The 21,986-nt window shown below is 54.0% G+C and overlaps 9 protein-coding genes across 9 annotated transcripts; 6 read left to right on the forward strand and 3 right to left on the reverse strand.

Moving 5' to 3' along the window:
• Positions 1-66: 66 nt before the first annotated feature.
• QBC33DRAFT_286923 (uncharacterized protein) lies at positions 67-3,773 on the forward strand. Its single transcript, XM_060423297.1, has 3 exons — positions 67-549; positions 612-936; positions 1,004-3,773. The coding sequence occupies exons 1-3, from the start codon at positions 119-121 to the stop codon at positions 3,503-3,505; spliced, it is 3,258 nt and encodes a 1,085-aa protein (XP_060278551.1). The 5' UTR covers positions 67-118; the 3' UTR covers positions 3,506-3,773.
• A 301-nt stretch (positions 3,774-4,074) lies between these two features.
• QBC33DRAFT_461674 (Chondroitinase-AC) lies at positions 4,075-6,964 on the forward strand (the record flags this gene model as incomplete). Its single annotated transcript, XM_060425040.1, has 9 exons — positions 4,075-4,306; positions 4,390-4,585; positions 4,665-4,707; positions 4,767-4,940; positions 5,002-5,100; positions 5,161-5,256; positions 5,320-5,469; positions 5,532-5,732; positions 5,801-6,964. The coding sequence occupies 9 exons, from the start codon at positions 4,075-4,077 to the stop codon at positions 6,962-6,964; spliced, it is 2,355 nt and encodes a 784-aa protein (XP_060278552.1).
• A 171-nt stretch (positions 6,965-7,135) lies between these two features.
• On the reverse strand, positions 7,136-8,877 carry QBC33DRAFT_286949 (arginine permease). Its single transcript, XM_060423298.1, has one exon. The coding sequence runs from the start codon at positions 8,758-8,760 to the stop codon at positions 7,201-7,203; it is 1,560 nt and encodes a 519-aa protein (XP_060278553.1). The 5' UTR covers positions 8,761-8,877; the 3' UTR covers positions 7,136-7,200.
• A 609-nt stretch (positions 8,878-9,486) lies between these two features.
• On the reverse strand, positions 9,487-10,595 carry QBC33DRAFT_581845 (tkl protein kinase; the record flags this gene model as incomplete). Its single annotated transcript, XM_060431288.1, has 3 exons — positions 9,487-9,551; positions 9,849-10,286; positions 10,355-10,595. 3 exons carry the CDS (start codon positions 10,593-10,595, stop codon positions 9,487-9,489), a joined length of 744 nt encoding a protein of 247 aa, XP_060278554.1.
• Positions 10,596-10,692: 97 nt separating this feature from the next.
• On the forward strand, positions 10,693-11,425 carry QBC33DRAFT_286992 (uncharacterized protein). Its single transcript, XM_060423300.1, has 2 exons — positions 10,693-10,830; positions 10,916-11,425. The coding sequence occupies exons 1-2, from the start codon at positions 10,790-10,792 to the stop codon at positions 11,208-11,210; spliced, it is 336 nt and encodes a 111-aa protein (XP_060278555.1). The 5' UTR covers positions 10,693-10,789; the 3' UTR covers positions 11,211-11,425.
• Positions 11,170-12,724, forward strand: QBC33DRAFT_552326 (uncharacterized protein). Its single transcript, XM_060429303.1, has one exon. It carries the CDS (start codon positions 11,289-11,291, stop codon positions 12,486-12,488), a length of 1,200 nt encoding a protein of 399 aa, XP_060278556.1. The 5' UTR covers positions 11,170-11,288; the 3' UTR covers positions 12,489-12,724.
• A 32-nt stretch (positions 12,725-12,756) lies between these two features.
• QBC33DRAFT_501462 (uncharacterized protein) lies at positions 12,757-14,760 on the forward strand. The gene has a single exon (XM_060425704.1). The coding sequence runs from the start codon at positions 12,872-12,874 to the stop codon at positions 14,696-14,698; it is 1,827 nt and encodes a 608-aa protein (XP_060278557.1). The 5' UTR covers positions 12,757-12,871; the 3' UTR covers positions 14,699-14,760.
• Positions 14,761-14,795: 35 nt separating this feature from the next.
• Positions 14,796-18,458, reverse strand: QBC33DRAFT_552331 (SNF2 family N-terminal domain-containing protein). Its single transcript, XM_060429304.1, has 12 exons — positions 18,169-18,458; positions 17,517-18,103; positions 17,347-17,454; positions 17,051-17,283; positions 16,945-16,975; positions 16,695-16,888; positions 15,696-16,620; positions 15,456-15,641; positions 15,341-15,388; positions 15,174-15,276; positions 14,998-15,096; positions 14,796-14,928 (listed from the first exon to the last, which is right to left on the reverse strand). The coding sequence occupies exons 1-12, from the start codon at positions 18,343-18,345 to the stop codon at positions 14,908-14,910; spliced, it is 2,712 nt and encodes a 903-aa protein (XP_060278558.1). The 5' UTR covers positions 18,346-18,458; the 3' UTR covers positions 14,796-14,907.
• Positions 18,459-18,669: 211 nt separating this feature from the next.
• On the forward strand, positions 18,670-21,914 carry QBC33DRAFT_481805 (uncharacterized protein; the record flags this gene model as incomplete). The annotated part of the gene is made up of 6 exons (XM_060425358.1): positions 18,670-19,053; positions 19,131-20,412; positions 20,474-20,585; positions 20,652-20,906; positions 20,974-21,422; positions 21,489-21,914. Coding segments are annotated over exons 1-6 (2,826 nt in total), but the record flags the coding sequence as incomplete, so codon positions are not given.
• Between the last annotated feature and the right edge of the window lie 72 nt (positions 21,915-21,986).

Here is a 21,986-nt window from a genome sequence, read left to right on the forward strand (position 1 = left end):
TGCATGTTTGGTGCATGGTTTCTCGTCAGCCTGGAAGCCCAACGCGAAAACTCTGCCTGATCATCTCAGCATTGAACCGGACAACCACCGCAGGCTCGTTCCCAAAAATCGTCACGTCATGTCCGGGCTTGAAGCGTTGGCTACCCTCGGGCTAGCCTGCAATATCATGCAAGTCATCAGCTTCGCCCGCGAGACTGCCGAAATCTGCAGCACAGTCTTCCAAACGGGATCTGTCGACCCCAGCCTCACCACCACCGTGGCACATCTCACCAAGGCCTTTGGGGAATTGGATAGCTCCCTGGCCGCAGCGCCAGCTCCCTTGACCTCCGATGATGACGAACTGTGTGCCATAGCAAAGGCTTGCTTGGTGACAGCAAAAAAGTTGGATGATGAAGTTCGCAAAGTCTCTAGTGCGAACTCGAAGGGCAATCATGCAAGAGCCGTGCTGGTAGGCTTAAAGACAAAGTTGCAAGGAAAGATTGAGAAGATGGAGAAGTCGCTGGCCGCTCACCAAGGAACCCTACAGACCAGGCTGCTGCTACAAATATAGTAAGACGCCTCCACCCAGTCGCTCGCAGATGCAACGGAGCCTAACACGCCACGTAATATAGCAAAACCCACGGCTCCGTCCTAGTTGAACAGCAAGGAAATCTTGGCGAGATTGACAGTAGTCTTCGCAGTTTCATGGACGCTCTTGCCCGTGGGGAGACAGACATGGCCCACCTGATTGACCGGCGATCCATTGACGTCAAAGAACATGTCACCACCGAGATGTCGAAAGTCCAGGAAACAGTGAAGGCACAAGCGGCAGAGCTTGCCAGTGACGAGCAACACAAACAATTGCTTCATAGTCTGAAGTATGAAACCATGAATGAGCGCCGCAACCAAATCGCCGAGTCTCACGAAGAGACGTTCCATTGGATTTTTGGGTGCCCGGTGAGTCCCCCTATGCTCTCGCCACACTTTGGGACTAATGTGTGTCCTTTTTGTCCTTTCTCTCTAGCCGGAGAACCAGTCAGACCCGTCAGACTCGTCAGACTTGCCAAACTTGTCAAACTTGTCAAACTCTGGAGATTCTGGAGACTCGTTCGGCCTGTCAAGTCGTAGTGAGTGCGACCCAGACGATCCTCCTGATTGGAATGAATGCGATTGGGACGATTTTCCCGATTGGCTTAGATCTTCGGAAAAGAACCTGTATTGGCTCAGCGGCAAGGCTGGATCCGGGAAGAGCTCACTGGTCAAATTCCTGGTTCAGGATTTGCGAACGACATCTCTTCTGAACTCGGCGCTAGAAAGCTCCGATACCAGCTCGAGACCCCCCGATACCGACACGCTGATATTGTCGCATTTTCTGTGGTCTGCTAGCCAACAACCTCTGGGGAAGAACATCAAGGGCTTGCTGTGCTCTCTCCTTCACCAGCTTCTCGAGGACAACCGAGCGCTCTCCTCTCGTACATTGCGGAAGTATCCGGCAGCGGCACGCAAGACCTTCTCCAGCGACTGGTCCCAACAAGAGCTAGATACCGTGCTGTTCCGGGCCTTGAAGTATCAGGTCTCATCTCGGCCAGTCTGCATTTTCGTCGACGGACTTGACGAGATCGACCCAACTGACGAACAGTTTCGGGTGCTGGAGCTCATCGACAAGCTCCAAGCTGTCCCTCACCTGAAAATCTGTGTCTCGAGTCGGCCAGAGCCCATCTTCAAAAGGCGCCTGAGCAAATACCCTATGCTCCGCCTCCAAGACCTTACTAAGTCGGACATTCGAAAATATACGAGCGTCTTCCTTCGGCGTCACTTTGAACCCAACGACGAGGAGTTATGGGAATTTCTGGATACTGTCTGTAGAATGGCAGACGGGGTTTTCCTATGGGTAGCCCTCGTGCTCAAGACGCTAGAGCGAGGACTTTCCAACGACGACAGCATCGACGTGTTGCGACAGCGGCTGGAAGTACTCCCGTCCGACCTCCATCAACTCTACCAGCAAATGTGGCGTCGTTTGAATGACGATGAGCGCCTTTACCGCAAAGAGGCTGCCATGCTCTTCAACGCCGTACTGGATGGTCTGGCTGTCTCCCTGCACTTGACAGTGGCTGTTGCTCCACTCGCGCTCGATGACTCCTTGGTCCGCAGAGTATTGAAAGATCACACTATGTTGGACGCAGACACTTGGAAGGATATGCAGTCGGCTACCCTGAATCTTTTGGACGTTCGATGTGCCGGTCTCCTGAAGGTTTCTGGATCCATTATCGCCTTTATCCATCGATCCGCAAAGGATTTCTTCGATACTCCCCAAGGTCAGCAAATACTCGCGCACGACGAACGGTCTCTAGATTCCCGCCTGAACCAATCTTATCTTGCCCAGTTGACATCAATTAGGCTTCAACTATGTTTAGAAGGCACCAAGCCTCAGATAGTCCATCCTGCAAGCGATTTCGTTGGGTGGATCCGTCACCAGTTGTTTCGCGGCCGTCTTTCACCAGACAGTGCTCTGGACCTCATGCACTATTGCGAAGACGTGTACGAGGCAACAGCCTGGTCTTATCATGGTGCTCCGGGCGATCCAAATCACCCGCGTATTGATTTCCTAAGTCTAGCAGCCGTGTTGGGGTGTGATCAGTTCTTCTTCTCTGCCGTTGAACGCATGCCCGTTGCCAGGACTATGTCAGTCACATACAGAAGTTATCTGCTCTCTTCAATCTTCACGTCGCCGTGGTCGCCCCCTATACAGAACGATATCTTGGACGGGAGGTCACGCATTGCCACTTGGCTACTCGAGGCAGGAATCGACCCCAATTACCGCAGCATCAATCTCGACTCCCTCAAGTACGTTGCGCTTCAGCAGTTAAATCGGTTGCCTCCTCGCCGGCATTTGGTCATCGAGTCAACCTTACTCGTTTACCTTTTCGACCTGACCATGGACGCTTGGGGGACACTCCGTTCTCCAGTTGGATACATGAACGCCTTACTCGACTGCGGTGCCAGGATTTCTAACCCGGCACTTGTTATTTTGATTATTGACGGGAATGCTTTTCATCTATTTTCTCACTGGAACCTTTTCACCGTCATGACGCCCAACACTGCACTCATCGTGGAGGCCAATCTAGGACTTCTATTAAGCATATACGTTAAATCACAGCGGAACACGGTCAAAACGGAGGAATATCCAGAGTTTCGCCGGTTGTCAGAAAGGATATCGGGTGTAGAGGCATCCGCAACTCTGTTGGGATTTGCTTTGGAATCTCAGGGGCAACATCAATATCTCCAGCCAGCCTCCGCCGACGACAGCACTTTTGTGTTGGAGACTCTAAGCAACATTCGCCTCGACATTAGCGAGCCCGGCTCCAAGAAGTACATAATCCCGGATATTGTTGAACGACTCAGGGGTATAGCAGGCCACTCGGTACCTTCATCCCATGATGAGATCGAAGCCCGACTCGTTGCAAACGGGCTGCTTGTCGACGCAAAGGAGGTGAAGGATTGGCCGCCCGCCCGCTTCGCACCTTAGCACCCCTCGGCTTGATGTTCAGAAACCCCCAGAACGACCAGCATTTGCTCTCGATCCATTATCGATGGTGATAGGTCCCAAGCACAAATCTCGGAATATTGACGCCGGACACTAACAATCAAATCTCCACCTCACCAAAGTCGATTCCCGGGTCTAGCCCTATTGCAGCTACGCCACGTGGAGCCAAGTGCCAAGACTAAACGGCTTAGGAAGGCCGTGAAGCAAAGTTGGGTAATCAACTGGGGTAGCTGGCGAGGAGATTGGGGAATCCGGGGAGAAAAACAACCTGGGGAGAAATTCCACCAATGGCGACCCACCTCCCCGAAGCAGCAGAATTCATCCACCGATAACAGTTGGCGATACAGACGTTAGCAAACACTGTCGATCCCTGAGTGCGGAGAAGAGTGGAGAAGCCCCTATAACGTAGCTTCGACTCCAAAACTCTGCCTCGATACTTTAAGTTGCACCTTCCTCCTCTCTGATTGAGATGTCTGGTCGACAACCGAGCAACTCCTACTCCTCTGCCCGTCTCGCGGTCAATCTTCTTGCCTCGTCCCCTCCTCGCAAAGATGAGACCCAATCTGTTCGCGCCCCTTGCGGTGCTCGCCACGGGGTCCTTGTTTGTCTCTGCCCTGGCCCAGGAAACGGACGACGAGCTGTCGTTGATCACCCAGCGGCGAATTGTTGATCTCGCCCAATTCCCCGACCCTGCGTGGTTCACGAACATTCCAACCTGGCTGGCATCGCAGAAGGATGACGGGACGTGGGATGACGTGAACTATCTGTCTGGTTGTGCAGCCCGTAAGTCAAATCATCTTCCCTCTGCTGTCATAGCATACCTTTTACCCGCGGCTCGATACTGATTCGCATCCTCCACACCGCAGAACGTGCCAATTGGCCCATCCAACAGCACTGGAACAGACTGATCACCTTTGCGGCAGCATGGAGTGGAGCTAACCCTTCGGTGCCGGCCAACTGGACCAAGGATGAACAGCTCTGGGCCGCCATCTCGAAAGGGCTTGACTATTGGTTTGACAACGACTACACCCCGGATGACTGCATGGGAAACGGTGGTTCCGAGTACGTCGCCGGACTTATTTGATGCTCAGATGGCCTCTATACGTCGCTGAAGATGGATGAGAAGCTGACCGAATTTCAGCAGTGGGAACTGCCCATGTGGCACACCCGGATTGTGGAACACGGTAAGATGACTACTTCCCTTCCTCTAGGACATAAAAAGCCTAACAGACTTGCTCTGCAGAACTGGTACGGCCAAGCTATTCTGATTCCCCAGCTCTGCTCGACGACGTGTCTTCTTGCCAAGGACGGGGACCTGACGGAGGAGCAACGCGCCGGTTGCGAACGTATCCCTCTCCGTTCGTATGTCTTGAGGGATGAGCGATACGGCACCGGAGGCTACATGACTGGAGCCAATGTGAGCCTTTTCTGCTTCTTCTTCTTCCTCTCCTGGCCGTTCGCTCACATGATTCGCACAGGCTGTCCTGGTCATGCAGAATTCCGTCAGCCTCGCGCTCTTCATCAACAACGCCACCATCCTACAGGACGCGTTCAGCAGGACCATGGCTGAGATTACAGTGGGTGACATGGCATTTATGACGTGGTGGTAAGAACACCTGAGTATTAACATGTTTTAGTTCGCCGATGGGGCTGCCGCAGATGGCATCCATCGTGATGGCTCGTTCCTCCAGCACAAGGGAATCCTATACAATGGCAACTACGGCAAAGATTTGGTGAGGCAGTAACCACCCTTACGTGTGCGTGTGTACCGAGTGAGTTGCTAACCTTAGATCCAGCTCAATGCCTTCATCCAGCTTGAAGGGGAGGCCATTGGCACCACATTCGCTGCAGACGACGCCACCCGAGATGCTCTGGCTGCCCAGGTCAAGGGCAACGAGTGGATGATCTACACCGACCAGGACACCAAGGTCGAGCACTGGGATTTTGTCAGTAACAGTCCAGCCGCCAGGTTCCTTCAACAACCCGTACTGACTTGAGGATCCTGCAGAATGCTATCGGTCGCTTTGTTGCCTTCCCAACCCCGGATCTACAGGCAAGCGCGGATATCAATTTCAACGTGACGAAGCTTGCCGCTGCCACTGCCGACTTTGCGGGAGCCAACAATGTGAACGACACTATGCGACGACTCCAGTCGAACGGCACCGAGAAGCTTATTGGAAACAAGGGCTTCTGGGCAAGTGACTACATGGTGAGTTTGAGCTGAGCTGATCCGATCTGCATCCCCGTTAGATTCAAGGAATTATCTAAACATACCAGGTCCACCGTCGCGAGTCCTTCATCCTCACGAACAAGATGCTGTCAACCAGATCCCTCAATTCCGAGGCCGTCAACGACGCCAACCCCCTCGGCTACCACATGGGCCAAGGCACCCTGTACTCATACGTGTCAGGCAACGAATACAAGGACATCATGGGCGCATGGGACTGGAACCTCGTCCCCGGCACCACCGTGCTGCTCAACAAGCCCAAGCTCCAGCAATCCGTCGTCGGGTTCACCGGCAAGCGCAACTTCGTCGGCGTCGTCAGCGACGGCTCGGTGGGGACGGCGGTGCAGGACTACGTCGACCCGTACGATGCCAGCCTCTCCTTCCGCAAGGCCTGGTTCTTCCTCGACGACTCCGTCCTCGTCACCACCAGCAACGTCCAGATCAACACCTCCGTCGCCAACTCCCCGGCCATCACCGTCCTCGACAACCGCGCGGCCGTATCATCGCCCATATGGGTGGACGACAAGCAAGTGACCGTCTCGGGCGGCGCAACAGCAGAGGGTAGCACCCTCTACTACGGCGGCAACGGCTACCTGTCCTACAAGACCCCCTTCTCGCTGACCCTCACCAACGGTCCCCGCACCGGCAACTGGTCCGCCATCTCGACGTCCACGCTCGGCGAAACCACCGTCCCCATCTTCTCCGCCTACACCACCATCCCGCACGACACCCACACCTACGCCCTCTTCCCCGCCACCAGCCGCTCGCGGCTAGCCCGCGAGGCCACGAACCCGTCCTCGGCGCCCGTCTCCGGACCGGGCATCACCGGCGTCGCCGGCTCCGGCAGGTTGAGTCTGGTGTTCTGGCCCGGCGGCGACAAGAGCATCACGGTCGACCTGGCCGCGATCGGGTGGGCCGAGGCCGGGTCCGTGACCGTCACGTCCGACCAGCCCGGCGCGTACCTGTTTTCCAGCCGGTGCAAGCGTGCTGGCAAGGGGATGAGGCTTGCTATTACCTTGTCGGATCCCACTCAGAAGGTGTCTCAGGGGGGGTTCTCGCTGACGTTTGAGGGGGCGAGGGTGAAGCAGGTGAATGCGGGGCAGGATGATGGGTTTGCGGCCATTGAGGGAGGGGCGCGGTTTGATGTGAAGATGCCTGAGGGGGGGTTGGCTGGTTCTTCTGTTAGTCGTAACGTGTTCCTGTACTGGACATGATAGTGTAGTCTAGCTCTGAAGGGATTGGTATATAGAAGCGTAGACCCGATGTCTTGACGGCTGCACTCGGCTCTGACGCCCCTTTTCCTGTTGACGAAAAGTTAGGAGTTTGTCTCTCAGCTATTCTTGGTTACAAGCACATGAAGAGCAGAGGCCAGGGCAGGAAAACTTGAAATCATTCCTCATAAATAACCATCTACTCTATGATATGCATTGCTAAAAATCACATAATTATGCTAAACCCTCGCTGATCGACCCTTACGCCCGCCTATATTCAGATCTGCTTCCATCAAAGGAACAACCTTGGTGCGGCAGATAAGCTTGTGTCCAATGTAAAGAGCAACCCAAAGCATCAAGCTGACATAACAAGAAAAGAAATCGCTCGTGCTCCACTTGATGAAAACTGTGAAGCCGCTGGTGATGACGATCAACGAGTTGAAGAACAGGCCATACCAGGACAAGTACGGCTGGAAGGGTGCCCGATACGGCAGCTCCCGACGGTCAATGTTCTGGGCTTCGAGGATCTTAATGAAGCGCATGTGGCAGACACCGATGAGCGCCCAGCAGACCAGGGCACTCGTCGAGCTGATGTTCAGCAGCCACGTGAAGACGACGGTGCCGCTCTGGGACAGGTTGAGGAACCCCAGCAGGCCCAGCAGCGAGCAGAGGCCGACGGCCACGTACGGCGTCCCGAACCGGTTGGTGCGCTTCGTCCAGGCCGGCGCCAGCCCTTCTTCGGCCAGGCCGATGAGGATCCGGCTGCTGGAGTACACGTTCGAGTTTGCGGCGCTGAGGACGGCCGTGAGGAGGACGGCGTTGATGATGTGCGGGAGAACGGGGACGCCGGCCCGCTGCGCGACGATGACGAGGGGCGACGCCGAGGCGTTGGTCTTGTCGTTCTTGAGAGCCTCGATGTCGTAAGGGAGATCGATGCCGATGAAGAAGACGGTCGCAATGAAGAGCACGAAGATGCCCCAGAAGGTCCAGCGGATGGCCGAGGGGATGCTCTTCTCGGGATTCCGCGTCTCGCCGGCGCCCACGCCAACCAGCTCCGTCCCCTGGTAGCTGAAGGCAGCCGTGACGAGGACTGCCCAGAAGCCCACAAACTTGCCAGTCGCACCGCCCACCATGTGCTCGGCGAATGGACCGGGCTCCTTCCAGTACTTGAATCCGATGTATCCTTCGTCTCCAGCCCCTGCATTGATGCACAGGGCAAAGATGACGAAGCCGATAACGGTGACAACTTTGATGCTCGAGAACCACATCTCGATCTCGCCGAACCACCGAACAGGCAGGAAATTGATGCCCGTGAAAATGACCCAGAAGACGGCGATCCAAACGGCGATGCTCACGCTGTCGGTCCAGTACTGGATGATGAGGCCAGCCGCCGTCAGCTCGAGCGCAAAGGTGACGACCCAGCTGAACCAATAGAGCCAGCCCATGGAAAACCCGAGGGTCGGATCGACGAGACGGCTGGCGTAGACGGTGAAGGATCCCGCGACGGGCATGTACGAGGCCATCTCGCCGAGGCTGGTCAGGACGGAGAAGACGACGCTGCCGACAAACACAAAGGCAAGGAGCAGCGACACGGGGCCGGCAGTGGCGAGCGCATTGCCGACGCCTAGGAAGAGGCCCGTCCCGATCGTGCCCCCGATGGCGATGAACTGCAGATGTCGGCTGTGCAGGGCCCTGTCGAGGCCGGTGCTGTTGCCGGGCTCGACATCCTCCCTCTGGCCGTCCGAGACATCCTCGTTGCTTAGCTGCGGCGTCTTCTCGCCAAACGATGCGTCACCCATTGTGCCAAGAAAAAACGGCGTCGACCCGGTGGTAGTGACGGCGGAGAAGGAGAAGTGGAGGGGAGCGGGCCAATGGGGAGGGGAATTGTCAAGAGGCAAAGGACCTAATGTGATGGTCGAGGTGATATCCCCAGGTCGATGACAGAGGAGCACCAAGTAATTCCAACTGCGGCAGCAGCTGGCTTATCAGGCTCTTCCTCCATCATGGACCCATAACGCAAATTCTTTCTGTATTAAGGGTTGAATTTTTCTGGTTGGCCCACAACAAAAACCGAGAGCCGAGTGGCGAAGAAAATCTTTGCCATCCACGAGACTAGCACGGGCGGTCCGAATACCACCTTGAAGATATGGGGCAACGCCATGCATTCTATCTTGGGGGACACCCGACACAAAAGGGGATCACCCATCACTATCACGGCTCTGTGGTTTCAAAACGGAAGAGCTTTCTTTTGGCGAGATTTTTCCATCCCCTTTCCTCCCTTTTTTTCTATCTTTTTCTTTTTTTCTTTTTGTGAGAGAGCTGTGCTCTGATCAGTTTTGGTGATGCGAAGGTAATTAATTACCTAGTCACCATGCCAGGTGACTTGGACGTTTCGGCGACCAGCTCGTGGTGCACACAAGATAAAGCCGTATGCATCAAGAAGGTCGGTGGAGAGCATACGCAATACCATCCCGACCCTTGGAGACCGCATCGAGAGGATACACGAGGGCGGCAATCCTTTTGCATCAGCGGGCGGTTTGCAGCTCCGTCGAATCAAACGTCGTCGAGAAGCCGGTGACAATGAGAACAACTCTTCGCAACGGGTTGGTGTGTCATCCTTCGGGAGCATTTGTCCCACCCTTGTCAACATTTCCCGACCGGTTTGACTGGGATTCTACAGGGTCATCAGACTATTGTTTTGTAAGGTCACCGGACCAAGGCCTCTTCAGCGAAAAGATCCAGCGGAACGGAGCAAGAATATGGAGTTTCAAGCGAGTGAGAATAAAGAGACCCAAGCTTGAGAATCGGATGGACAGCCATGTCCTCGGGACTGCTTGAATAAAATTAGCTGCGATGCCGCTGGAAAACGGGTCAACATGGACGCTACCAAGGTCGGCAAGCACTTGTTCTGCGCTTTTGTACCCCCCTGTCCAACACTTTTCAATCACACGTCCCACAGGTATTCCAGAAACATCCGGAAATGTGCCTTGACGGTATAGCTTTCCCACCTCGTGATCCTCCTTCTCCGCGTACGGCTTTTTGTCGCTGTACAACTCGTAGAGAACGGATCCGAGCGCAAACAAGTCGTCTTTGATGTTTCGTGTTTCGTCCTCGCCTTCTCCTCGAGGGCGCAAGTGGCGTGGCTCAAAGCAGAGCGCAACCGGCTTCTCGCCGTTCAACGAGGAGCCTGCAAAGTCGCACAGGACGACATCATCGCTGTCTGTGACCAAGATGTTGCTCGCGTTCAAGTCGCCGTGGACAATGCCCTTGGAGTGTATGTAGACGAGGCCTTCCACGATCTGGACAGCCCACCGGCGTCGGGGATCTCGTTTTCATCGGCCGGTTCAGAATTGTTGCAGTTGCGGCCAAGCTCCGTTAACACGTGGCGGAGACACCCTCGAGGATGGTACTCGAGTACCACCGACCTGTTCTTTTCCTTCCACATGCCGAAATATCGTACTATTCGAGGATGAGAGCCGAGCACCTCCAAGACCTTCCGCTCGTGTTCGGCATCTTGGGGTAGGTTGTCGTGGGCAAACTTCAAGACACGGTCGGGAGGAAGGAAATTGACAATGCTGGAGGCTCCGCCGCCTATGAAATCCAGGTGGTTTTTTGGCGGTGGATGGTACTCCATAGCTTACAGGGAGCTTCAAGCGTGGTATGAGTAAAGGCAGAGGAGGCAATTTAAAATTCCAGCAAATCTGAAGAGCAAGGGAGCCCATGCAAATACACGTGCTGCATGCATAACGTGGTGTGCCTAAAGAGGACTAACATTTTTATTGGCGGCAGGCAACGAAAGATATTTGGTTGGGAGTTTCAGAAGCGGGAATGTGTTGCAAGGAATGTCTGTCCTCAAAACAACATCACAAGTCAGTCTTGACTTCTTGAGGTTATCGTTAAGCCTACCACTGTTCATTTCTACCTTATTTGCATTACGTCTGACCTACACAGAAGGCAAGTTTGCGCTGCCACAATGCCTCCCAAGGCAAGGTTCCTCTGCATGAAGAAAGACGACACCATCTGGCAGAAACTCGACGAGGTGACAGGCGAGTGGGAAAGGTCAATTCGGACAAGCGAGATATACCGCGCAGTTGGCAAGTTCATCCTGAAATACAAGGATGGCCCAGCAGAATTGATGCATTCGGCGGTGAAGGGTGGGTATAATATCGTCTACCGCCTCGAATACAAAGACGGCTCATCGGTGATAATGAGAATTCCGATTAAAGGTACGCTGCATGCTATAGACTAATATCACTCCTCCATACCACTAACTCGAGCAGGTGTCGTCCCATTTCCAGACGAAAAGGTTCTCTACGAGGTTGCCACGATGAGGCACGTTGCTGCCAACACCACGATCCCGGTCCCCCGCATCTACCATTACGGGACCGCAGCCGAGAATCCCACGGGCCTAGGCGCGTTCATCATCATGGACTACATCGAGCACCATCAAAACATGTCCAGGGAGCTTCTTGATCCAAATCGCGCCCTTGACGAGTCTCCCATCCTGGACCCAGATATCGCCGAGGAGAAACTAGAACTTCTCTACGGTCAGATGGCCAATATCCTACTACAGCTGTCTACCCTGAGATTTCCTCGAATTGGCTCTCTTGTCGAGGAAGTTGACAGCAGTTCCGTTTCAGTCAAAGGACGGCCCTTGATCGCAAATATGAGTGACATAGTCGTGCACACCAGCGCGCCAGCAAGCGTTCTACCATCCCAGACCTATGCCTCTGCTGACGAGTGGTACAGCGCTCTCGCCGATATGCATATGGCCCAGCTCATCTTCCAGCATAATGACGCTGTGGAAGACAAGGACGACGCGCGCGATAAATATGTCGCGCGCCAACTTTTCCGAAAACTCGCTACCGAGAGGCGCCTCAGCCCCGACCAGTCGACACCAGACAGCACTTTCAGGCTATTTTCCGAAGATTTCAGGCCGGCCAACGTCCTCCTCGACAAAGACCTGCGGGTAGTCGGGGTCATAGACTGGGAGTTCTCCTACGCCGCCCCCGAGCAATTCAGCTTCGACCCTCCCTGGTGGCTCCTCCTTCTAGAACCAGAGTGTTGGCCCGGCGGATACCGCGCGTGGATGTCGGCCTACGAACCCCGGCTCCAGACCTTTCTGCGCGTGATGGAGGCCGAGGAGAAGAAGATGGCGGCTTCGGCGGCGGCGGCGGCGGACCTCGTCGGAAAGGTCGACGGCCTGTCGGTGACAGACAGTGGAAAGATTAAACCGCCGCTCTCTCAACTCATGCGGGAGAGCTGGGAGAGGCGGAAGTGGATGCTCGGCTACGCGGCCAGGAAGAGCTGGGCATTTGATTTCATCTGGTGGAGGTTCCTGGACGAGAGCTACTTTGGGCCGAACGAGAACCAGGACTGCCAAGCCAGACTGGACTTGCTTTCCGCGCCGCAGAGGAAGGCGATGGAGGGCTTTGCGGCGCGCAAGATGGAAGAGGGTGAAAGTTGCGAGGTCATCAAACTGGGGGATAAGGATGCGAAAGTTTATATGGCTGAGGTGCTTGTTTGACATTAGCTCACGTTGGTGCACATTCTGTTTTTTTCAGTAAGGGCGGTCTACAGGTCTTGTATTTCTGATGGGGTAAGAATAGCTGGACAGAGGAGCACCGGAGACAAGTTGAGCCAACATGAGGAGATTCAGCACTGCCTGCAACTAAAGAGAACCATAATGGTGATAATTCCGCTTAAACCCGGACGACCAATGGTTAAAAGAGCTGCGGAGATCATACTGCAGATGCGGGGGCCATTCCCTTCACACAAACATCTCCGTTAGCTAACTACACTATGCCAAGGTTCCCGAAGACCCTACAAGCAACAACGTGGATTTATATGGGCGAACCGAAAGAGGCTCCAAGTTAAACCCGCAAGTCAGGTCGGGAACCAACGCTGGCCATGGAGGATCCAATCCGCCCAAGTAAGCAAGCATTCAAGGCAATGTACGAGAGGGGATATCGAACATGGGCGACGCTCTCGGAGATGGCTGCTGGAGAGATTCACCTAGTCAGAGACTGTCTGTCCCACCTTCAGTCGGCGTTTCCCAACCATCCCTACTTCCCAAGAAATCTCATTGTCGACAAATCCTTCTCGAATACGGTTACCGTAAGAGGCAGAACCACTTGGATCACCACCCAAGGGTCCTGTGACCTCCCGCCCTTTCGGGACGAAGTTATCATTCCGGTGGCTTCGAGCCACCCAATGACTGTTGTCCTTACATCCAATCCACGCCATCCAGCAAAGATACTTCCGGACTACTTTGGAAGAGAAGAGAGCAACCATATTCCCGTGCTTATCCTCGCCTGGGCCTATATACTCTCTGCGCGGTGGGCTGAGCTTATTCCTGGGGCATCTTCACCCGAGTACAACAGCAACCAAGCACCGTTGGGCGACAGCACCGAGTTAGAAGGGCCGGGCGATGACCCAACGTCTATGGTAGTAGATGTAGGTGACGTGGATGATGACGCTGCTCGATGGTGGACTGCGATCCTTGATGCCGAAGGCGGCTGGAATGCATTGATCAGCAGCGACAAAGGCGACCTCCTTTGTTCCCCATGGTCCACAAGGATCAAGTCAGAACAGTCTTTTGTCGTTTCGGCGAATGTGAAGCTTACTCATCCCCGCGCGGCAAAGGATCTGCCTGCATCTTTCACAACCGCCTGCCGCTATCTGTCTGAGTATTGCCATTACCACAGCATTGCAGAGCAAAGCCAAGCAGCCCTCGCAGCAACTCTTCTCATCCCAGTGGCAAAGTTTGACAACCGACAAATCGAGCTACCAATCCCCCAACTATTCCCGCGCAAACCCCCGCGGATGCAGGAGCCGACCCAAACTCCCCCAGCCTGGGACGGGGGACTCCATCAGCTGGACCGACTCCTCACCCTGAGCTGCAACGCGAGGGCAACCAAGGCCCTCCTAAACAGCGTCTTCTTCGAGCCCGACGTAGCCTGCAACATCTGCGGTGCCTGGCTCCAAGGCACATTCGCCTTCCTCGACTCCGCCAGGGCAGCGAACCCTCCATCAGCCCCACTACACACGCTCATAAAACGCAATCCCAACCTCGGCTTCCTCTGGCTCGGTGCATTCATAACCGGTGCACAAGCATGCTGCTTCCGGGAAGTTCGACAGGCCTGGTGGAAAGTCGACCTCAGCGCTGCAGCCTGGACGGGGACACACGCGTCGTTCATCCAAGAGCTGGTGCCGAATGTCCTACCCGACGCATGCGAGATCTCGCGTGCCGATGAGTGCCGGCTGATGTACCTCTCCCACGACGTGAACAATACCAACACGCCCCTCTTCCCGTTTGCCCCATTCGGCTCCACCGCCATGGAAGACACGACCCTCGACGTCCGGCGACATGCTCGATGCGGGGCGACGACTCACGGCCTCGAATACGCCGGGTTTACGTGGGACTGCCTGGACGGCGAGCAGGGACGAAGGAGCGCGCCGGACGGGATGGTCATCCTTGGCAGGTCCGGGGATACGGGCCCCAGCTGGGAAAGCGCCATTGACGTCGATTATGCCGGCCTGGAGGTGGAGGAGGATGACGAGGCGTCGGAGATGGTGACTAGGAATATATTCACCTGGCTGCGAGGTGAGGAGGGGTTTCCCGTCGCGGAGAGGGCGATACGCGAGCATGAGTGGATTGATAATTTGGATTCGGATGATGATGGCCCGATCGAGGGGGAGGTGAGGTCGTCGGTCGGAGGCGATCTGCATGGATAGGTGCTGAAGACAGTGACCAAGAGGTCAAACTCACTCTGATGGTGGTAATTGCAGTTGTGGATGGAAAATATTGGTGCAGAGGCTGGGCAGCATGGCACTCATCGGTGTCTGCAAGTCTGGGATAATAGACGGACAGGCCGTTACAGGCCATGAAAATTCAATTACTGCCTGGGGTCTTGTATAACCATATTCAACACAGAGGTAACTGGCTAGAGCAGCGCTCGTAATCGCTAATGAGCATCACCGATCAGCAAATGACAATCAACACCTACAAACTGCACATCAAAAGATTCACAAACCTCTAATCGGCCCGAGTCCTCCTCAACCTGAGAACCATCATGAGGAGCCGATAACACACTGGCCAGCGTTTTCTTCCGTTTTTGCAGTTCAATGACAGACTAATTGGGTCTCTAACGTCAGCAACCGATCGTTGGACTACCTAGGTAGGTAGTTCGGTAAAGGCAGGGGGTATGACCTGTTCGATAGTGTCGTGCACGTAGAAGCGGACAGTGGTGACCTCTTTCTCCTGGCCCATTCGATGGATCCGGGCCAATGCTTGTTCCTCAAGTGTCGGGTTCCTGATGAGAGTCAGCCGCCATGTAATTAATCTTGCATGTGGGGATCCAAATCTCAACTCCCTACCAATGTGGTTCCAGTAGATAAGCACGAGCTGCCACAGTAAGAGTCAAGCTTCACAAATTGTTCGTCAGCCGGGCTCTTCGTCCAGGAGAAGCTCGTTGTTGTTGGATTCACTTACCCAACGGCTCCGCACGACAATGTTAGAAGTAGAACCCGAACAGATGGATCATTGCGGAATCGCTCCACCACGCCGTGTCTTTCTCTCTGAGGGACTTTACCATCATAGCGAAGACACGATATACCTGCTTGGTTCAGACCAGCCTCGACGACATCGAGGCTCATCCGCCAGGTTGAGAACACCACGCTGCCAAGTTTAGTTATGGAATAAGAAGTCAACCGAGGTGGGAAGGGCGCTCACCATTTGACCTCCAACGGCAGGGCTCTCAAGTCTGTGACGAGCGATACAACCTTTGCTGGAAGTTTCATGCAGGCAGATCTTTGAAAATTTTCCAGCAGATGTGTTGGGACCGGTGCCTCCTCTAGCCCAGTCGCACTGGCTGAGACCGGAGCAATGGCGCAGCTCGGACTTTTCCCACAGCCGCAAGAGCCACCATTCGTGGCGCGTGTCTGGACACAATCAGCACATGTGAGCCTCAGGCAGCTTGAGAAGCGCGGTTGGTGCTGATTCTGGTCATCGTGGACGAGGAGCCTTTCGATCGTGTCAAGGGACAACGAGCAGAGCTGGCAGTGGATGGGTTCCATGCCTCGGTGGAGGTTGAATATCTGCTGGGCTGTTGCATTCCAATCCTCCCATGTCGTGGAGGAATTCCGTGCAGTCGTTGACACATCATGCCGGTAGTGGTAGTGAAGGCCGAGATTGCACACCATGCGCATCGCCTCGATTTGCTGCAGCACATTGATATAGGCATTCGAGCCTGCAGCATCGGAAACTTCGAGCCTGGCCTCGTCGATCTGTTGGATGGCTCGGGATCGGATGTCATCATACAACTCGCGCTCGGCACGAGTGAACGTGATGGTGCACTGGAGATCCTTTCTTGGGGGCAGCTTGACTGTACCCTGGGGTCGGCGGAGAAGTAGGCAACGGGACAGGCGTTTCAGCCTCTTGGTAGCTTCGTCCACGTCGCCGGCCTTCCACAGGTTGGATATGTCTCTGTCGAACTGCTTCTGGTCACTGTACGGGTGGGCCTGGAGGAACTTCAAGAGGGCAGAGAAGTCCTTGAGTCGGTTCTGGATCGGCGTTCCCGTAACCACCCATCGACACCTGGCGTTCAAGGAACAGAGTGCGCGGGCCATTTGGGAGTTGCTGTTCCGGATTATGTGGGCTAGAGGTGATTTGAGATGAGGTGTCAGCAATGGATTAACTAATCGTATTTAGAGGGTAAATATCGAGACTGACCCTCGTCGAGCACCAGGCGTTTCCAGCGGATGGAAAACAGTAGCAATGACTCGGAAGTTCCGTGGTTTCTCCAGTCCGCAGCAACAGTATGATATGTTGTCAGGACAATGCTGATCCCGTCAAGGTCTGATATTTCGTTCAGACGAGATTTTCCATGATGTCTTCGCCAGGTCAGGGTTCCGGAGACGACGTGCCTAAGCTATGTGAGAAATGGTCGTTGAGTATGTGAGGCGGGAGGGCAGAGGCGTACTCGGACAGTTGTTCTTCCCAGGTATCAAGCACTATTAATTGGATCATTCTGTCAGAGTTGACGAGCCAAAATACAAGGACTATCCCTGAGTCAGGCGCGGACGTACGTGGTGGAGGAACGATGATAAGTGTTTGGCTCGCAGTGTCGTCCGAGTCAACACCTACATCCATTAGATCTTCAAACTCTTCATTAGCCAAACCTCGCGGGACTGGCATATCTGCCGCCACCAAGGCTATCATGGTCAACGTCTTTCCGAATCCCATAGGGTCCGCAATGACACCCCCGTGGAACTGGTCAGGTTCCTCGACTTGGTGAGCATTTGATATCCGGTTCATGAAGCTACATCATCACATTAGTGTCTGTCTGTCTTCTCCTGGACTTGTAACCTTGGGGGTCACCTACAATCGTCCGCGATTGGATTCAACAACATCCCATATATCCGGCGTAGTCTCGTCGAACATCCAGCCTCGCTCGCGCTGAAGCATGAAGGTCAACGCCTGCCTTTGATGTCTGTTGTGCCATTTCAGTATTATATAGTCCTCGATACACACAAGGTTGTCTGTGGTAATTACCTCTTAAGGACCGTCTTTATTGATTGATGCTGTGTTGTTTCGGCAAGATTACTTTGCGAGTCGAGGAGCTCCAAGAGTTCGGGTCCCACTGCAACGTCTTTCATGTCGATAAAAGTCGGGTTTGCATTGAGTTCCGAAGTCCACTGGCAAGAGTCCGGATCCAACGACGAGAGTCGGTGTGGGTTGCAATATCTTAGCACTCTGTTGCAATTCAAGGGGTCTTGAAGAAACATGCCATCGGACTGGAAGAACTCTCCGACCTCATCGAAAAGCTCCATCGGCCCGTATAAGGTAATTGACAGGGAACAAGCGGCCGGCTGAGGGAGAGTTTGAGTTGACTTCCTGCTGACAGTATTGCTGGGGGGTGCCAGTGCTTCGCTTCGAATGCATTCGACTTGCAGCTCGAGGTCTTTCTCATCAAGGAGACCACCAGTGATATGTGTATAACGGGGTTGTACCTTCCCTCTAAACCTACCATTATAGACGCCGGAGAAACTGTCTGCCGAGGTCAACATCACGGGGACTGCATCTTCGAAGGTCGCTATTGAGATGCTTGCACCATCAACAACGCAATTGATCCCGGGTATCTGGGCAATCGTAAGCATATGCATTGATTTCGGTTGATAGTCAACAACCGCAGGACTTGACTTACCATGCCGAAGCAGACGACTACCCTATTGCCTTCAGACTCGTTCACTGACAATCCTTGCTCGCACGAAACACGACCAAATTGTGGATGCCAAACCTCGGATCCCACTTGCTCTGCGGAGTCCTTGGTGCTGGCGCCTGAGACTAATCGCTGCCGTTTTGGCGGCCGTTGAGTTGCCATGACGCACTTAAAGCAGGTAAAGAGAGACAATTAGCTAGTCTGGGAAAGATGGTGCAAGCTGATGCGAGAGGAGATCTCGCCCCTCAAACCGTGGTGCGCGCCGTTCCTTTTCATGAGAACGCCTTGGCTCATAGACGGAGCGTCGGGCTGATTAGGGCCGCCATCAAATATGCTCGACAGTTTTTTTGATTGGGCGGTTGGTTGGCATGGCTGCATGTGGCGGTGGCAGTGTTTGTTGTGTTACCAGCTCATGGTGGTGATAACTAGTCCGCCTCACTTTTCTGCAGTAAGGGACTCATTTTCTCTCGCTCTACAAAATACTCGACGCATCTACTGACGCGACGTCAAAGGATCCGGGAAGAGTCGACCTTCTGCTGTGTCACCGCTGTTGCGACCGCGAGAACAATGCCTTTGAAGAGTGCAGTCTCGCCCGCAGCCTTGCGTGTCATTCGCGTGGCGTTTGAAGACCTCGAGCGAGCCGTGACGCCAGTGGATGGGAGGGAATTCGAGAACACGACGCTGCAGAATGTCAAAAAGACAGCTCTTGAGATCGAGACTCGCCTTGCGGCCCGTCAGTCGCTGCGGAACATGCGCCGGCTCATGCCTCTCTTCACGGGCCTGGAGCACTACTCCAAGGCGATGGAGGTCCTTTGCAATGGCACCCCGTTTCTGCCTTGGATATGGGCTCCTATCAAGTTGATTCTACTGGTGCGTCTGTTTTCTTGACTTGCTTTCTTTATGAAGCACCCGGGCGAATTCTAACTTGTCGTTTCCGAATGAGACAGGTCTCCTCGGACTATGTCGATGCATTTGACACAGTCATCACGCACTACTCCCGCATAGCCGAGTCCCTCACAAGATTCGATTTCCTGAACAACGCGTTCAACAATAACGCAGAGTTCCAGAATGTTCTGGCTGTCTTCTACTCCGACATCTTGCGATTCCATAAGGAGGCGTACAAGTTCGTTCGGAGAAGCAGTGAGTTTAATCACTTTATGGGCGCGCCCTCAAGGAGAATGTCGGCATATCTGACAAGGGCTTCAGGCTGGCATCTCTTTTTTGACACCTCCTGGGGACGGTTTCGGCGCCGGTTCGATGACATTCTTGCCAATCTCAAGGCTCACGAAGACCTCCTGGACAAGACTGCAAACGCTATTAACATTGCGGAAGCACGAGACCAAAGAGCAGCCATTGAACAACGGCGAAAGGAGCAGCTCGAAGAAGTCGCAAAGCAGGAGAAGAGCAAGGCCTCGCAGCAGTACTGGGAAATAGTGGCCTGGCTCAAGGTCGACCAGACGGACCAGAGTCTAATTCTCGACTGCATCACGGAAGAAGCCTTGAAACACCCCGGGGGGTGCGACTGGATCCTGAAAATCGACAACATGAAGTCGTGGATGCGAGATCGGCCAGATACCCCGTTCCTGTGGCTCCAGGGGAATCCCGGTAGTGGCAAAAGCGTCTTGGCGGCACAGATCGTCGGCTTCCTGCAAGCAGCACACCACTCTCTCGTCATCAGTCATTTTTGCACGTACTCTTACGCATCATCGACAAGATACGACCTCATCTTACGATCGCTGCTCCTGCAGTTGATCGAGGGCAATCAAGATCTTGTTGCCTATGTTCACAGGCTCAAGGAAACCGAGTTGGCCAATCGATCAGTCACCTCACAAGCCCTAGAGAAGCTGATCCAGATCATTGGCGGTGCGGTATCCCAGAGCCCCGGCGAGACAAAGTACGTCCACATTGTGCTAGACGGGCTTGACGAATGCGAAGAAGAGAAGCAGGGCAGACTCATAGGTCTTTTGGAACGGCTGGCGTCCACAACAGGTTCGTCGAATGGCGCTACCTGCAAGGTGCTACTTCTGAGCAGGGCATCGGGATTTCTCAAGAAGCGTTTCCGGAAAAAGGCAACAATATCTCTGACCGAGGAGAAGCCGCATCTCGAAGGGGCGATCAGATTATATGCTGGTCACAGGCTTGGGTCCCTTCGCCAACGCCTGTTTCCGATGGGCATTAGTGATGCAGACATCAAAGACATGGCTGCCACGATTGCACAGAAAGCAGACGGTGAGCATCAAAAACTCTCAACCCCCAAGGAGTTCGTCAACATAGGCTGATTCGGGATCAGGGATGTTTCTTTGGGCACGACTGGTCCTTGGATACATCTCCAAGAACATGTTCTACAGAAAGGATGAGATCCTAGACGCCGTTCAAACTCTGCCCCGCGAGCTGGGTGATTTGTTTGTTACCCGTTCTTCCGATTAATTATCTGTCTGGCTTTTTCTAACCCGACGGACTGCCTGCAGTTACCGCAAAATCCTGACCCAGATCCGGGGAAACTTTGACGCCAGATCCACCGAGCGGCTAAAGTCCATCTTTGGCTGGATAGCGTTTGCCAAGCGGCCTCTCAAGATGTTTGAATTCCAGTCAGCATTGGCGTTCAGCTCTGGCGACTTTGATGTTGCCGAAGTTGTGCCATCTTACCTGTTCAGCATGTGCGCGCCGCTCATCGAAGAGAGAAGGGACTCGACCTTTTCGTTCATCCACGTATCTGTGAAGGAGTACGTTATTCTGTTTGAAAACAGCTAATTACTAATTGAACGTCAGCTAATCATTGTGTGTAACTAGTTATCTCCAGGGTGAAGAGGGTGGACACATGGTATCCGAGACCGCTGCCAGCTATGAACATGCTCTCACCTCAGTTACATGCCTTGTCTCCGGACTGGATGTGTTTGGCCCAGGATCCTCAGATCACGAGCGAAATTTACGAGTCTTGAAGGGTTTGCATGCTTTTCACGTCTACGCAAACGAGTACTGGCTAGACCATCTTCTTGCCGTGGGGGCATCAGATCGAGGGTTCGACCACTCTTCTGAGCTGTACTCTCTGATGAGCCAGCTATCCTCCAAGCTAGACCCGCTTAAAAGGTCGAATCCCGAGAAGCGACCTCTCCGGGAAGCGGGCGCCCTGGATGCTCAACTTCTGTGTCTGAAGAGCCTTGCCGGTCTCTACGACAGCGGAAGATCCACTCTAGAGGCAAGACTGGCAAAGTCTCTTAATAAATGCGCCACTGACCAAGGTAAAAAGCATCCCTGAACGCATTGGCTGACTTGTACATACGTTGGTGTTAACTTGGCATAATTAGACTGTAATGACGGATCCGTGGATCTTCGCGGCACCCTTGCAACATACCAGTCGACGATTCAGTCACTCCTCGCCCGCCGAGACTTCCCGGGAGTTTCCATGGAAGACCTCGAGCGATTCAAGAAATCACACCGAACCTCCGCGTATACCTGCCGCCTGGGTGCGTGCGCTCGAGCAACAGTTGGCTTTGAAAACGACACGCTCCGGACCGAGCACGAGCGAAGCCATGTTCAACGCTTGTACTGCGAGCATCCCGGATGCCAATATCCGGCCTTTGTTTCTACTCGGGCTTTGAGAAATCACCTCAACCAATACCATGACGAAGGCAGCCAAGTAAAGCCCAAGAAGACCATTCGAGCGCCGAAGGTCACAGGCGTTCAGAATCACCTGCAGGCCCCACAGATACAACAACAACAACAACAACAACAACAACAACAACAACAACAACAACAACAACAACAACAACAACAACAACAACAACAACAACAACAACAACAAC

This window comes from Phialemonium atrogriseum, assembly GCF_030411735.1.
Source record: "Phialemonium atrogriseum strain 8032-3 unplaced genomic scaffold QBC33scaffold_43, whole genome shotgun sequence".
NCBI classification, from domain to species: domain Eukaryota; kingdom Fungi; phylum Ascomycota; class Sordariomycetes; order Cephalothecales; family Cephalothecaceae; genus Phialemonium; species Phialemonium atrogriseum.

Coding starts and splice junctions, on each gene's coding strand:
- QBC33DRAFT_286923 (XM_060423297.1), top strand. CDS start 119: ATGTCCGGGCTTGAAGCGTTGGCTACCCTCGGGCTAGCCTGCAATATC. Junction 550..611: donor AGGCTGCTGCTACAAATATA/GTAAGACGCCTC, acceptor CACGTAATATAG/CAAAACCCACGGCTCCGTCC. Junction 937..1,003: donor ATTGGATTTTTGGGTGCCCG/GTGAGTCCCCCT, acceptor CTTTCTCTCTAG/CCGGAGAACCAGTCAGACCC.
- QBC33DRAFT_286949 (XM_060423298.1), bottom strand. CDS start 8,760: ATGGGTGACGCATCGTTTGGCGAGAAGACGCCGCAGCTAAGCAACGAG.
- QBC33DRAFT_286992 (XM_060423300.1), top strand. CDS start 10,790: ATGTGTTGCAAGGAATGTCTGTCCTCAAAACAACATCACAA. Junction 10,831..10,915: donor TCCTCAAAACAACATCACAA/GTCAGTCTTGAC, acceptor CCTACACAGAAG/GCAAGTTTGCGCTGCCACAA.
- QBC33DRAFT_552326 (XM_060429303.1), top strand. CDS start 11,289: ATGAGGCACGTTGCTGCCAACACCACGATCCCGGTCCCCCGCATCTAC.
- QBC33DRAFT_501462 (XM_060425704.1), top strand. CDS start 12,872: ATGGAGGATCCAATCCGCCCAAGTAAGCAAGCATTCAAGGCAATGTAC.
- QBC33DRAFT_552331 (XM_060429304.1), bottom strand. CDS start 18,345: ATGGCAACTCAACGGCCGCCAAAACGGCAGCGATTAGTCTCAGGCGCC. Junction 17,284..17,346: donor GAATCCAATCGCGGACGATT/GTAGGTGACCCC, acceptor GTGATGATGTAG/CTTCATGAACCGGATATCAA. Junction 15,389..15,455: donor TTGTCGTGCGGAGCCGTTGG/GTAAGTGAATCC, acceptor CAATTTGTGAAG/CTTGACTCTTACTGTGGCAG.